Consider the following 16,086-nt stretch of genomic DNA (forward strand, 5'->3'; position numbering starts at 1 on the left):
CAAATCTGAGAATCACATTTGACTCTTTTTTAAAAAATTCCACTGACTTGCCACAACCATGCATCAACACATCTTACTGGCTCAAGTTTAAAATCTGGAAGACTTCTTGCCACCTCTATTACTACCATCCTAGTCCAAGCCGCCATAATCTCTCACCCAGCCTACCGTTCAATCTAGTCTCATTGTTTCTAGCCTTATCGACTGTAGCCTAGTTTCTCCATAGCCACTAGAGTGATCCTTTTGAAAGATTAAATTAGATCTTACTCTCCTACTCAAAAGTCTCCAATGGCTTTCCCTCCACTGGAAGCTGGATTTTATATTAATTTATATTAATTCCTTGTATACTACGTAAGTCCCCACTGCACTAGAAGGACATCCCCCATGCACTGCTCCAATTTCAAGTCCTAGCACACTTCCCCGACCCCATTCTTTTCTAGATACAGTGATCTTCTTGCCGTTCCTTGAACATATCAAAGAAAATTCTGCCCTCAGAGCCTTTTGTATTTAAAGTACCCACTGCTTCTAGATAATATTCTTCATCCAAATATTTGAGTGGCAACCTTCTTTCTTCATTCAGACCTCTGCCCTAATTTCCCTTCCTTGGAGGCCTTCCCTGAGCACCGTATCTAAAATAGAACTGACATCAGTCTCTATCCCTCTATACTACTCCATTTTTCCTCATAGCACTTTTCACTACCTCATATATTCTAGTAGGAAAGAAAAACAAATGCAAGCTTAATGAGCATAGGGACTTTGAAGTTTTGCTCACTACTGTATCCCAGCACCTAGAAAGTGCTTGGCACATAGTAGGTGCTCAATATTTATTTCCTTCATAAAAGAATGAATTATTTTATGGTTTTTAAAGTGTGAAAAGTTAACCATTATATTTAATTAATATGTCTCTTTTAACAAAATAGAGAGACTTTAGTGTAATACTCTTTTTTATTGCTTAAATCATACTTATCTTTCCTGCCAAGAGATAAAACTTATAAATGTCTCAAAATATCTTTCTATTATCCAAATATCTAATCTTAAAGCCTTTTTTTAGAATCAATACAACTTAATAAAGGACTGTACAACTTAAATAAAACATGAAAAACTTGCTTAACATTTTGAAGAAAGGAATAAATAATTTAAAGGTGAAAAAATAGATCTGTAATTTTTTAAAAAGCTGGTAACATTGTGTTTAAATTTTCTTTTCTTCTTGGGTATCATTGTAAAGCAACATTTGAATGAAGAATGTTTATGTGAGTAAACATCTGTAGGCAACTAAGAAACCAAGTTATGCTTCTTAATGCTAATACACCATGTGACAAAGCAATAAGGTGCCTATGAGTGATGAGATATCAAACTAATAATACAGAAAAAACTAGACTTTCAGGAAGGCTAGCCATGCCCAAATACTTCAAACAGTAAGCACAACCTCCTCACTTTTATTTGCACTTTACACTGCCCTCCTTTGCTTACTCTCTCTCAAATTGGCCCTGGAGAAACAGACTTGTGATGATAGCAGTGGGAATAGAATCAACTTAAATTCCTGTGACTAGGCCAGTTAAAAATTTGCAAAGATAGCTAATCATCCCAGTATACACATTTAGCCTTTCTTTGTCAAGATTATCTATTCTACCCTCTTGGTATGGTCCTGAAGGGGGCTTATGTGTTTTGTGTTTTAACTCAAAACTGGATTTGTTGTGGCACTTCTAAATCTCAGTCACCAGAACACATTCCAGTTTGAGTCATTGTATCCAACTTTGCAAAAACTCTGTTTTAAATAGCTTCAACTGGAAAAGTTTATTATTTGAACTCTAAAAATGAACAAATTGATTCACAAAGACAGAGGTATTTGAATGGTGGGCGAGTGATTTTTATTCTGTTTGTACATTCTGCTTCCAATCTGGGAGTTTCTTCCACACAAAAAGAAAGAAAGAAAAAAAAAAAAAAACCTGGCTGAAATACAGTCAGAATTTATATGTACTTTTAAAATGAGCTCCAACAAAGAGTTTCAGCCTTTTTTCAAATTTTTACTTGCAAAACCACTAAACCTGGTGGCTAAAAAATCCAATTTTCCATAAGAGCTTGAAACAACTTCAATATGATGATCTCTTTTGGCATATCTTCCCAGATTACTAAATTAAATCTGCACTACTTTCCTGGCCGCCGATGCTTTGATGGTCTATTTCCAGAATCTGGCAGCAAGGCTGGCACCATTAAAAGCCTTTGCAATGCGACCTTATAAGTAGGAAAATGGCAAGGAAGACGACTTGCAGACGGAATAGCAGAAGCGTCAGGGAGTGGGTGAGAGAATGCAGAGAAAGGAAATTTCCACTCCACCAAGCCTTTTAAAAGAGATGGTGTTTGGGGATAGTGATGCTCCAGAAAGACACAACCCAAACCCCACAGCAGGACTCGGTAGTTAAACAACAAATCCTACCCTGAATTATCCCCGAGGCAATCATTTCAGAATCCCCACGGTGGCGTTTGCCTGTATCTGAAGATTTTGCGTCTCACTGTCTTTCATCACTCTCAATACCCTCACGAAAACATCATCATAAAATGGGAGGTAGAACGGAGTCAGGCTCCGAGGCACAAGTCAGCTCCCCATTCCTGCGAAGACTCGGGTCCCTGAGGATGCCAGGGTTCCCGGCCGCCGCCCGCAGTCAGCTCAGAAAGGTGGGGGGAGTAGGCGGGAGTCCGCGCCTCCTATTGGCTGCCTCGGGAGCCCCGCCCCCACACCCTGGTAGCCGTCGCGAAGGACGCGGTGTCGGTTGGTTGTCAACATGGCGGAGGCATTGGGGTCGCGGCCGCCACCTCTGCCATTGCCAGGCAAGGTCGCCGCTGCTGCAGCTGCCGTCGCCACCACAGCCAAGAGCGCCGCTGTGCGGGAACCAGAGCTGCCGTGGCCAACCTTCCCGCCGCTGTGACGCGGGGCCTGAGAGACGGAGTGCAGGGAGGGGCGGAGGAGGAGGAAGCCGGAGCTGCCATGAGGGAGGCGCTGTGGGCGAGCCGAGAGGCGGCGCGGAGTTGAATGAAGGATGATGACCGGGAGGCCCGGAGCCCGGAGCGCGGTCGCGGGACTGGGCACTGAATCCTCGGACACCCGCGTCAGAGCCCCCCTCAGCCCTCGGTTGAGCGGCGGGCGTCACCGACCTGGCGCTTACCTGTATCCTTCCAGCCGTGGCTGCCGGGGTAGCGGTGTTGGAAGCGGGGCCCATCTTTTTTCCCATTAGATTCCCATCATCACAGATGCAAGGTGATAGCAACTAGCTAGTCATCTTAGTGCGGATATTTGTTTCAGTAACTCTCGTTGCTCCCCTTAAACCTGAAATACCATTTTATCCTATTCTAGGACCAATTTCCCGGCCACCTTGTTATCTCACCCCCATGCAACTTTGGTGTAAATTTTTTGTGAGTTTTCAAATAGATCAACCGTGTGTTCTATGGGGATTGTTTTGTCTTCTCGAGTTATGCCCTTATGCCCTTTCCTTCATATTATCCACCCCCTGATTAATCATGCTGCTTGGAGAAAAGAATTCCACAAATAGGTAAAATGTTTTGCCCTCCTGAAACAGTCCGTTTTAACAGTCAACCTAACACTTCCCTAATTTATTTACCAGAGCTGCTAAAGCCTAGCACAGTTGGTTAATTTGTTTTGTTTTCCATCCTCTGCCCAGGCTGTTGTCAGAGAGACAACAGACAGAAAATGAGAAGCAAAGGGCCTGGAGGCTTCGCACTGGATTATCTCTGACCTGTCCCTAAGAATTAGTCTAGCCCACCTTTGATATTGCTGTTGGTTGCATTGTAGAAAATTGAAAGAATGAAAGAGTTTTGTTTTCAAAATATGTAAACCATGTTTATTCCTTCAGAGAACGTTATGATAATTAGAGTGTAACCTTTGTATTCTCAAAGGACTTGGTTGGTAGTGATGGTGCTGTATAATCATCTTCATTCTTGTCAGAGAATGGAGTGTCTTCACTTTTCAAGTTAAACCCCATTTTCTTATCCTTGTTGTCTTCCACTTCTGGGATGTTGCACTTTTAAAAGCAAGTCAACAAACAATTTTCATTTAGTGTCTGCTCTTTGACTAGGTGCTTGGGATACAACTCTAGTGAGGAAGACAGATATGTACAAAGCTTAACTGATGGTGAAATATCCCCCCTCTGATCATGCTTTCCTCAAGCTTTTAACCCTTCTGTCTTTTCTTTCTTTAGTCAACTTCTCAGAAACCCTGACCTGCAATAGCAGCTTCTAATTCATTTCATCTATTCATTATTAACCCCATTCACTTTGGCTTTTGCCCTTACTACTCCTCAAAACTGTCCTCGCTCAAGAAGTAATCTGAAATAAACTGTATTGCTTTCTGTATGGATTTGATTCTGTCCCCTTGACATTGTATTTTCTTGGACCCCGAACTCCTATTACACTGACCCTGATTTATAGCTAAATCAGAAAATAGGGAAGCACTGTAAGTGGCTCATTGGCAAAGTGTATCTTTCCATCATTTTCATTAGTGAAATGGTCATAAACTTAATATTTTTAAATTTATGAGGTATGAATATTGATACAACAAAGGAAATATTTGTAAATAAATTCAGCAGTACCTCAAAGGAACAAAACCAAATAGACATAATTCCAGAATTATGTTGGTTTCCTATAAAGAAATGTATTGCTAAAAATATACTTGAATTCTAAATATATAGTTAAAATTATGAAAGTTGTAGGTGATCATTTCAATAGATGCCCAGAGCTTTGCTAAAATCCAACAACTTTTGCTAGTATGTGTGTATATATATGCATCTGTATGTATATATAATATACTTTTTGCTAGTTTATATATATATATTTGCTAGTATATATAAAATTAGTATATATATTTAAATTGGGATAGAGGAATTCTTTTGAACGTAATAAAGACTATGACACTAAATCAAGAATATCATTATGTTACTAGTTGGAGAAACACTTAAGCACCTTTTGTATTATTTTGGATGTTCTTAGTATCTGTAATGTTTCATATTGGATACCTGGTACAAAGTAGGTATGCAAATTTATTGAATTAATGACTAAATTAAAAAAATGAACTGCAGACTTAAAATAAGCAAGTGGCTTGGTAAAATTTCTACATGTGACTTCCAGACATGAATTCAATACTCAGAGGCCATCCGGCTTTCTATTGTAGTTCTCTCACTCAAGTCAGAATTTCCTAACTCTAAAGGCAAGGAACAAAACCTTATGAAGTTCATCTAATTAAAATTAGCTGAAGTTCTCTAATTTCAATTTCTTAAAATAATTCAAATAGAAATAGAATAAAGAAGTGAAGGTCTTTCATGTCCCCTTCACACTATGCCTCTTGTTTTCTCATAAATATCTCCAGTCTTTTCCCCTTCTATTTTATCCTAGCCCCCACCTTGCCTCTCTTTATTCCCTACCCAGTTTACACCCTATTCTTAATTATCTACACATATTCTCTCACCAACATCCTTGGTTCTTTGCACTCCTATTCTTCCTCAACCACACAGTAACTACTGCAACCCTATTTCTCTACTCCTTCACTCAACAATAAAAATGCTGTCAGAGAAAAAAAATCACAAAACCGCTACAGCTTGATGGTTTCCAGCTTCACCAGAACAAGAACAGGGTTCTGTCTTGTTCCTCTTAATTAGTTTCTGTGCCAGTTCTTGATCACCTCCTGTCACTCGCAGGAGACTGTCTTACTACAATACTTCATAAGAGAATGGATGCCATGAACTCCCTCAGGTCCCTCCCAACAAACAACACAAACCCTCCTACTCCCATCACCACCTTCAATCCCCTACCCTGCTTTTTATTCCACGCTTGCTGATGGGATATCACTTTTACTGTAGAAGGTGAATCCATCCACTTGTGCCCTATTTTCATCACCTCTCTTCTCAGTAACCCTGGATTGTAAATTATCCTAACTCTCTCTCTTTTTTTTTTTTTTTTTATAATTTTTATTTTTATTTATTTATGGCTGTGTTGGGTCTTCGTTTCTGTGCAAGGGCTTTCTCTAGTTGTGGCAAGCGGGGGCCACTCTTCATCGCGGTGCGCGGGCCTCTCACTATCGCGGCCTCTCTTGTTGCGGAGCACAGGCTCCAGACGCGCAGGCTCAGTAATTGCGGCTCACGGGCCCAGTTGCTCCGCGGCATGTGGGATCTTCCCAGACCAGGGCTCGAACCCGTGTCTCCTGCATTGGCAGGCAGATTCTCAACCACTGCGCCACCAGGGAAGCCCTCCTAACTCTCTCTTACAATTTACTTCCAACTTTTGTCAAATAACCTTCTTTCCCTACAGCCTGTAAACATGCTCTGGTCTTAACTATCCTTAAAACTAACAATCAAACCCTTTTAACTGTGTTCTACTACCTCCTGTCTCCTTAGTCAAACCTCTAAAAAAGTGTAGTCTAAATTCACCATCTCTACCTTGAGTCACATTTTACACTACATTCCAAAATATGCTTGAACTGATAAAAAGGGTAAATATAAAAATAAATACAAAATCATAAAGGAAAACTGACAGAAAATAGAACTTCACCTTTTTCATAGTTTGAAGGTATAGTAACTTTACCTTTTGAAAAGAAAGAATCAATTTCAAGTGAAAAATATCTCAAAGATAACTCATTAATTTAAAACTTCAGTGTAAGGGGAAATTGTATAATTAAATAAAATAAAACTATCTGGGGAAAATACTTGTAGTAACTATGATAGAGGGTTAATATTTATACTATTCTATCTCTATTGAATTTGCTGAAATTGATTTTTTAAATGACGTTCTTAATAGGTAAATGTCCAGTGACTGAACTAACAATTCACCAAAGAGGAAAATAAAAATTAGTTGCCCAACATGGCAATTATTCTATTTTGCTAATACATACATAATAAAACATGACTTTCCATTCGGTCTTTCTAAAAAAAAGTACTGCCTTATGCTCATGAGGTGTAGAAACTCATGTTCATATATTTCTAGTGACATGTAGATTTATAGAACCCTTTTAGAAACCAATTTGTCTGTGAGGCACTAAAAGCTATAAAAATGTGTATACCTTTTATCCTAGTTTATCTACTGAGAATTTTCTCCAAGGAAATCATTCAGTAAGCTTTTATTAAGCCATTACCATATTCTAAGCACCATGCCAGGCATTGGAGTTACAGAAATATAGAGGAGACACATATGACGTACCCATGAGGGTGTCAAGTCATCCAGTGAGGGTTAGAAAAAGCTTCATAGGGGAGGAACTGCTTGAGGTGTCCCTGAAAGGATGAGTAGAATTAGCCAGCAAGTGCCAAAAGATAATGGCATACTGCATCATGGCTTGTTCTGTTAATAAGTATCTTAGTGTGGCTGGACATCGGAGTCATGCAGGGAAATGTTGAAAAATGAAGTTGAAAAACAGACCAGATTATAAAATGCTGTATATTCCAAGAAATTTGTAATGCATCATGAAGGTGATAGGGAGATTTTAGAGAACAGCAAAGAATGAGAAACTCAATGAGATTTGTGTTTAGCTGGTTTTGTGGAGGTTCAAATGGAGGATGGCAAGTTTAGGAGTACTGTAATAAGATGAGTTAGAAGACTACTGAAGTAATCCAGGCAAGGGATTTAGAGCATTTGAGCCAAGTCTGTGGAGAGGTACAGAGAAGAAGGAAAAGAATCTGGATGGCTCTAATAAACTTGACAAGAGTGTGGGTTATATGATTCATAGTTATTAGTGATGGTAACATATTTAAAACAACCTAAATGAGCTACAATTAGAAAAAGACTAAATTGGGAGAGGAAGAGATGAGGATGAGGTGGGGTAGATTAGGCTATGCTTTTAAATTATAATCATTATGTATTACGTGCCCATAGTATTCTTGGGTTTGTTGTTGGTTGGTTTTTCTATTGTTAAATATATAAAAATTACCTTCCTTTGAACAAGTATTTAACAGTGATTCTTATGGAAATATCTTACCTTTACAATACAGCTTGTATGAAAAATAAAAGTTTAACCAGCCATCTAATATTTTTTAAATTTGGATACCATACTTTGAAGAGATGCAAAGGCAGCAGTATTTTTTACACCTCGGCAGGCAATATTATATATGTATTGTATACAATACATATGTATATTATATAGAGAAAGAGACATTTAATTAAATCTAGCAATATATAGTTGTCAGAACATTATTACAAACATTACATTTGTGATTTTCTTTATGTTCCTGTGGTGAGACTTCAAGCTGGTTAAACAGAGAACAGAATTATCTCCACGTGCATCATATTCCTGCATATTTCTCACCTGAGCCAAAGCAACTTCTCCCTTTTCTCCCCCCCACAATGTTGCTCTTGGGTACTCTGAAAGGAAGTTGCACTTTCCTCCACTGCCATGTTGTGACTTCGTAGTTAGCCATCTTGTTAAAGTCTGACTCCTTCTAATAAAGTACTCTATTAGAGAAGAACAAGCTAAATCTTTAGCTGTCTCTGTGCTAACAAAAAAAAAACACAGGTTGCTTCCCTTTCTGTTCCATTTTTATAAATCCTTCAAAAGAAACTTTAAGTAAAAATATTGTGTGTGAGTGCGTGTATTTGTTTATGGTGAGGTAGTGCAAAATTTTATAATACAGGTAAATTAATTATGAGCAATGGCATAAAAATGGTTAAATAGCAAAATAATTGAAAGCTCCCATTAGCAAAGTTTCAAATGACCAAAAAGTTCAAATAAACGTGCTTGTTTTGAAATATATAAGGTTTTTTTTTACTATGTTGATGCTGAAGCACTGCAGGATCCTAAAATTAACACATTTTGAATTAACAACTTATGTACAGCATAACTTATTATTTAATGTACTTCTTATATTCTGTTTTACCATTAATATTTATGGCATATAAAAAATCTTGATTAAATAGAACTCTTAAAGAGAATTTCAAACCTTTATTTTGAGGGGGGAAAATTTAAACACACTGTTTATTCTAAAAAGACAAATAGGCATGCCCTGCAATAAATAACTTCAGTACAATCTTGTATGCATCTACATCTAATGATGAGGTACTGAAAATGGTAATTGAATGACCACTTTTTAAAACTTCAAAATCATTAAAAACAGAAAAATACTGTGATAAATTTGATAAAGGCATTCAATAATGCCAGTTGAAATGTAACTAAATAAGCTCGGACATCAATTAACCATATCAATTCAACTTATTTAAAGAAAGTTTAATTTTATACAGTAAATTTCAAATGAATGGATAATTAGGATAACTAAAATACTCCGTATCTGGCAAAATTCTGAGTAAACATTACTGTGTATGGTTTTCCTAATGGTTTGTTTTTTAACTTATGAGTAAATCACTAAGTAAACTATATTCCCAAACTTTCCAGTTATATTGCTATTTGATTTTTAATATTTGAATATGACTTTCATGCTATGGATTAAAGGATCTACTGAAACATTTAATTCATCTGCTTTCTATTAATGAGATATAACCTTCTTTCATTTTTCTATATACATGCCTAAGATAGTAACTTGTTAATAAGTACTCAAATATCTGTATAATGAATGAAAAGATATGTAGTCTCCTTATCTGGGCTCATTATGTCTAAAAGTAATTAATTTTTTCCCCAAAGAAAGTAAGATGTATCTTCAGTTCTAATACCAAGTTGAGAGTTTTTTTACATAAAACATGTGCCGGTCATACACTAACACTGATGTGTACACATACTAATTGTTCCACAAAAAATCATTACATCATTAGTATGAGGCTGTAATTGTATTTATCAGATAGCACTGATACTCATCCACTAAAGACATAAACCACTGTCCTTAACTTTATGCTGCCATTAGAGATATGAAAATCCATTTTGAGAAAAATTTAGAAGAAGAGCGCCAAATATTACTGCAGCAACAAAAAATATGTCGAAATCAAGCACGTAAATATTTTGTGGAGTCAAACCGGAGAAAAAAGTAAGTAACTATTTTATTCAGAAGCATAGAAACTCAAAGTCATAAATTAATCATTTCTCTACTTTGTAGCATTTTATGAACCTAAGTCATGACAGTGTTTTATCTATAAAATTGATCAAGATTTTTGTGGCTTTTAAATTTTATTGTTTTTCTGTCACAGCACAAAGATAGTGATGTATCGTCTAGTTTACTGACCATGACTGTAGCAGTCTTTTCTTGTCATAGAACTTATTAGTGTCATATTCACTTCTTAAAATGACTATAAAAAGAATTCTTCATTTTTTGTAACATTTTATGATAAAAGGTTACCAATTAGCATTTAGGCTCTAATAGAATATATTTGATTTTAATTCATTATTCACTTATATATAATTTTTCTATATGTGCTACCCTCATTCATCCAGTCAGAAAAATGAGGGAAATATGAATAATTGTGGAAATATGATAAAAAAAAAATTTATAAATGATTGCCATTAAAAAAAATGCTTTCTAGTATAAACTGGAAACTAAATAAAGTAAAGATGCAAACCATCCTATCCCTGCTTGACATTTTTCAAGATGTGTTTGAATTATTAGATTTTTTTAATACAGAGTGGTTATGCCATTTTTATTGTTGTTTTTGCTACCTTGTTCATAGTTCTACAATAGGTGAATAGTAGAAAAGCCCTAGAATTTATTACTATATCATCGGGCATATGTTGCAAATCCCATTTGGGGAATACAAAATTGTTTATCTGTAATTTTTTTCTGCCACTGTATTCTCTTTAGATTAACTCTATATTGCCTGGCGTAGATGAAAGTATTTAATGAAGCTTGTTTTTGTTTTGTATTTGTGTATTTCTGTTTTTCTCCTACCTTTCAGCTCCTGAAGCTTATAAAAGGCACATGATAGGAGTTCAATAAAGATGAATAATCATGTTGAAAGGGTCATGGGCTTTGGAATCAGAGATCTAGGTTTAAATCCTAGCTTCGTGAGTTAGAGCAAATTATTTAATCTCTTTGAGCTTCAGTTTCTCATTTATGATTGGAATTAATACAATCTTTTTCAAGGAATTGTTACATAGAGCAAAAAAGGTAATATTAGAGATGAATAGTTGAGAACGCATGTACAAGTATTTGTCTGTCACATAGTGCTCTTCATTAAGCTTATTTTATTGATTAATAAATTAATGTTTGTCAATTGTATATTTTCTAATAATTGTCTTGCTGAATGAAATAGCAGGCTTTATATGTGGAATTTGATTCATAAAGTTCCTACCTGTCTTCTCTCATCAAACACCCGTAAGAATTCTGATGTAGAAAATATAGAAGAAAATTTTTGGTTTAAAATTCTAAGAGGCAGAACATTTTCCAATGCAATTTCATTATGTTTTATTTTTCTGTCACCCTACAGAGGGGTAAAAAAAAAAAAAAACCCTTTTTGTTTTTGTAAAGCCACATAAAAATTTATTTTAAAACACTAATCTTTTGTTTCTATATTTTACCTTTTTTTTTTTTTTTTTTTTATATATTTTACCTTTTAAAAGGGGACCAAATTATTTGTGCACTTCTGAATTTCAGAATATGTCTATCATTATGGATTTTTTGGCCTATCTATCTATGCTTAACCTCATCTAAGTTTATACTGTCTATTCATATTATGGTCATAGAGTTTAGAAAAAAATATTTTTCTTGCCCTCAATTTACTAATAGTGAAGTAATAAAGGATGGCAATGCTATGTAATAAATACTATGATTGAGTCACCTACAAGGTGCTGTAGAAGTACATCTCATATACTGCAGGACAAGGAAGAGCTCCTGGAAGAGTAAAGTCTTATTAGATAACCAGGAGTTAGGGTACTTAAGAGATAAAGGAGGACAATATGTGAAAAAGCTAATGTTATGAAATAAAAGACAAAAGTTTTATGTGATTTAGGCACAGCAAAATGTGGAAGGGTATCAGGAAAGGAAGCTATAGAGTTGATAGGAGTCATTTCATAAAATAACTTCTGTGTCAATCTAAAGAAATTAAACCCTATCCTTAGGACTCTGAGATGTTGTTGAAAGAGTGATATCAGAGAAGTATCATGATCATGTTTATATTTTATGTCATTGTAGCAGAGGGGTAGAGGGTGAATTGAAAGCACAGGCTGGAGGCAAAGAAGACAGGTAGAAAGTTGTTATAGTGATCTAAGCCAGAGAAGGTATGAAGGTAGAGTAGGGATTGAGTAGGTAGGGTCAATAGGAGTCAAAGGTCAGTTATGTGTGGTGCATGAAGAGCATTGTCAGAAATGGAATACTTAGCAATTATGCAAATGTTATTGACATTTTTAATATAAATCTTTCTAAATTGCAATGCATATTTCTGTAATCTTTTATACAAATTATGATAAATGCAGTTTGATCTATTCTTTATACCTTAGAATCATTATTATGCTATTCTACTCTGTTATATTACTGTATTTGTCCTTGAGCTATTAAGCTTTATTTAGTTTACAGTACTAGCCTCAACTGATAAGCTTGGTGAATTCTTTTTTTTTTTAATTTAATTTTTATTGAAGTATAGCTGTTTTACAATGTTGTATTAGTTTCTACTATACAGCAAAGTGAATCAGCTACATGTATACATATATCTTCTCTTTTTTGGATTTCCTTCCCATTTAGCTCACCATAGAGCATTTAGTAGAGTTCTCTGTGCTATACAGTAGGTTCTCATTAGTTATCTATTGTATATGTAGTATCAATACTGTATATAATCAATCCCAATCTCCCAATTCATCCCCCCACTTTCCCCCTTGGTAGCCATACATTTGTTCTCTATATCTGTGTCTCTGTTTCTGCTTTGCAAATAAGATCATCTATACCATTTTTCTAGATTCCACATATATGTGTTAATATATGATATTTGTTTTTCTCTTTCTGACTTACTTCACTGTGTATGACAATCTCTAGGTCCATCCACATCTCTACAACTAACCCAATTTCATTCTTTTTTATGGCTGAGTAATATCCCATTGTATATATGTACCAGATCTTCTTTAACCAGTCCTCTGTTGATGGACATTTAACTTGCTTCCATATCCTGGCTATTGTAAATAGTGCAGCAATGAACATTGGGGCACATGTGTCTTTTTTAATTATGTTTTTCTCTGGGTATATGCCCAGTAGCGGGATCACTGGGTCATATTGTAGCTCTGTTTTTAGTTTTTTAAAGAACCTCCATACTGTTCTCCATAGTGGCTGTACCAATCTACATTCCCAACAACAGTGTAACAGGGTTCCCTTTTCTCTACACCCTCTTCAGCATTTATTGTTTGTAGATTTTTTGATGATGGCCATTCTGACTGGTGAGAAGTGATACCTCACTGTACTTGTGATTTGCATTTCTCTCATAATTAGTGATGTTGAGCATCTTTTCATGTGTTTGTTGGCCATAAGTATGTTTTCTTTGGAGAAATGTCTGTTTAGGTCTCCACCCATTTCTTGATTGGGTTGTTTCTTTTTTTTGACATTGAGCTGCATGAGCTGTTTGTGTATATTGGAGATTAATACCTTGTCAGTTGCTTCGTTTGCTAATATTTTCTCCCATTCTGAGGGCTGTCTTTTCGTCTTGTTTATGGTTTCCTTTGCTGTGTAAAAGCTAATAAGTTTAATTAGATCCCATTTGTTTATTTTTGTTTTTATTTTCATACTCTAGGAGGTGGGTCAAAAAAGATCTTGCTGCAATTTATGTCAAAGAGTGTTTTGCCTATGTTTTCCTCTAAGAGTTTTAGTGTCCAGCCTTACATTTAGGTCTTTAATCCATTTTGAGTTTATTTTTGTGTATGGTGTTAGGGTGTGTTCTAATTTCATTCTTTTACATGTAGTTGTCCAGTTTTCCCAGCACCACTTATAGAAGAGAGCATCTTTTCTCCATTGTATATTCTTGCCTCCTTTATCAGAGATTAGGTGACGATAGGTGCCTGGGTTTATCTCTGGGCTTTCCATCCTGTTCCCTTGATCTATATTTCTGTTTTTGTGCCAGCACCATACTGTTTTAATGACTTTGTAGTATAGTCTGAAGTCCAGAAGCCTGATTCCTCCAGCTCTGTTTTTCTTTCTCAAGATTGTTTGGGCTATTCGGGGTCTTTTGTATTTCCATACAAAATGTAAAATTTTTTATTCTAATTCTTTGTAAAATGCCATTGGTAATTTGATAGGGATTGCATTGAATCTGTAGATTGCTTTGGGTAGTATAGTCATTTTCACAATATTGATTCTTCCAGTCCAGGAACATGGTATATCTCTCCATCTGTTTGTGTCGTCTTTGATTTCTTTCATCAGTATATCATAGCTTTCTGATTACAGGTCTTTTGCCTCCTAGGTAGGTTTATTCCTAGGTATTTTATTCTTTTTGTTGCAATGGTAAATAGGATAATTTTCTTAATTTCTCTTTCTGATTTTTTGTTATTAGTGTATAGGAATGCAAGAGATTTCTGTGCATTAATTTTGTATCCTGCAACTTTACCAAATTCATTGATTAGCTCTAGTAGTTTTCAGGTGGCATCTTTAGTATTTTCTATGCATAGTATCATGTCATCTGCAAACAGTGACAGTTTTACTTCTTCTTTTCCAATTTGGAATCCTTTTATTTCTTTTTCTTCTCTGATTGCCGTGGCTAGGACTTCCAAAACAATGTTGAATAAAAGTGGTGAGAGTGGTCATCCTTGCCTTGTTCCTGAACTTAGGGGAAATGCTTTCACTTTTTCACCATTGAGAATGATGTTTGCTGTGGGTTTGTCATATATGACCTTTATTATGTTGAGGTAGGTTCCCTCCATGCCCATTTTCTGGAGAGTTTTTATCATAAATAGGTATTGAATTTTGTCAAAAGCTTTTTCTGCATCTATTGAGATGATCATATGGTTTTTATTCCTCTATTTGTTAATATGGTGTATCACATTGATTGATTTGCATGTGTTGAAGGATCCTTGCATCCCAGGGATAAATCCCACTTGATCAGGGTGTATGATCCTTTTAATGTATTGTTGGATTCTGTTTGCTAGTATTTTGTTGAGGATTTTTGCTTCTATTTTTATCAGTGCTATTGGCCTGTAATTTTCTTTTTTGTGATATCTTTGTCGGCTTTTGGTATCAGGGTGATGGTGGCCTCATAGAATGAGGTTGGGAGTGTTCCTCCATCTGCAATTTTTTGGAAGAGTTTGAGAAGGATAGGTGTTAGCTCTTCTCTAAATGTTTGATAGAATTTGCCTGTGCAGCCATCTGGTCCTGGACTTTTGTCTGTTGGAAGACTTTAATCACAGTTTCAATTTCTTTACTTGCGATTGGTCTGTTCATATTTTCTGTTTCTTCCTGGTTCAGTCTTGGAAGGTTGTACCTTTCTAAGAATTTGTCCATTTCTTCCAGATTTTCCATGTTTTGGCATATGCTTGTAGCAGTCTCTTATGATCCTTTGTATTTCTGTGGTGTCAGTTGTAACTTCTCCTTCTTCATTTCTGATTTTATTGATTTGAGTGGTCTCCCTTTTTTCTTGATGAGTTTGGCTAAAGGTTTATCAATTTTGTTTATCATCTCAAAGAACCAGCTTTTAGTTTCATTGACCTTTGCTATTGTTTTCTTTGTTTCTAATTCATTTATTTCTGCTCTGATCTTTGTGATTTCTTTCCCTCTACTAACTTTGGGTTTTGTTTGTTCTTCTTTCTCTAGTTGTTTCTAATGTAAGGTTATGTTGTTTATTTGAGATTTTTCTTGTTGCTTGAGGTAGGATTGTATTGCTACAAGTTTCCCTCTCAGAACTGCTTTTGCTGAGTCCCGTGGCATTTGGGTCATCATCTTTTTGTTGTCATTTGTTTTTAGGTATTTTTTGATTTCTTCAGTGATCCATTGGTTATTTAGTAGCTTATTGTTTAGCCTCCATGTGTTTGTGTTTTTTATAGCTTATTTTCTGTAATTGATTTCTAATCTCATTGCGCTGTGGTTGGAAAAGATGCTTGATATGATTTCAATTTTCTTCAATTTACCAAGGCTTGATTTGTGACCCAAGATGTGATCTGTCCTGGAGGATGTTCTGTGTGCACTTGAGAAGAAAGTGTATTCTGCTGCTTTCGGATGGAATGTCCTATAGATATCAGTTAAGTCTATCTGGTCTAAT

At 35.8% G+C, this 16,086-nt stretch overlaps 1 protein-coding gene across 1 annotated transcript in view; it reads left to right on the forward strand.

Annotated features, from left to right (window-relative positions):
• Nucleotides 1–2,827: 2,827 nt before the first annotated feature.
• The window catches only part of CEP126 (centrosomal protein 126), a 123,702-nt gene continuing 110,443 nt past the window's right edge, over nucleotides 2,828–16,086 (forward strand). The window contains exons 1-2 of the mRNA XM_007191214.3: nucleotides 2,828–3,160; nucleotides 9,837–9,956. Of these exons, the coding sequence (XP_007191276.2) occupies nucleotides 3,033–3,160; nucleotides 9,837–9,956 (248 nt within the window). The 5' untranslated portion in view covers nucleotides 2,828–3,032. The remainder of the gene's footprint in view (nucleotides 3,161–9,836; nucleotides 9,957–16,086) is intronic.

Source organism: Balaenoptera acutorostrata, chromosome 9, assembly GCF_949987535.1.
Source record: "Balaenoptera acutorostrata chromosome 9, mBalAcu1.1, whole genome shotgun sequence".
In the NCBI taxonomy this organism is placed as follows: Eukaryota; Metazoa; Chordata; class Mammalia; order Artiodactyla; family Balaenopteridae; genus Balaenoptera; species Balaenoptera acutorostrata.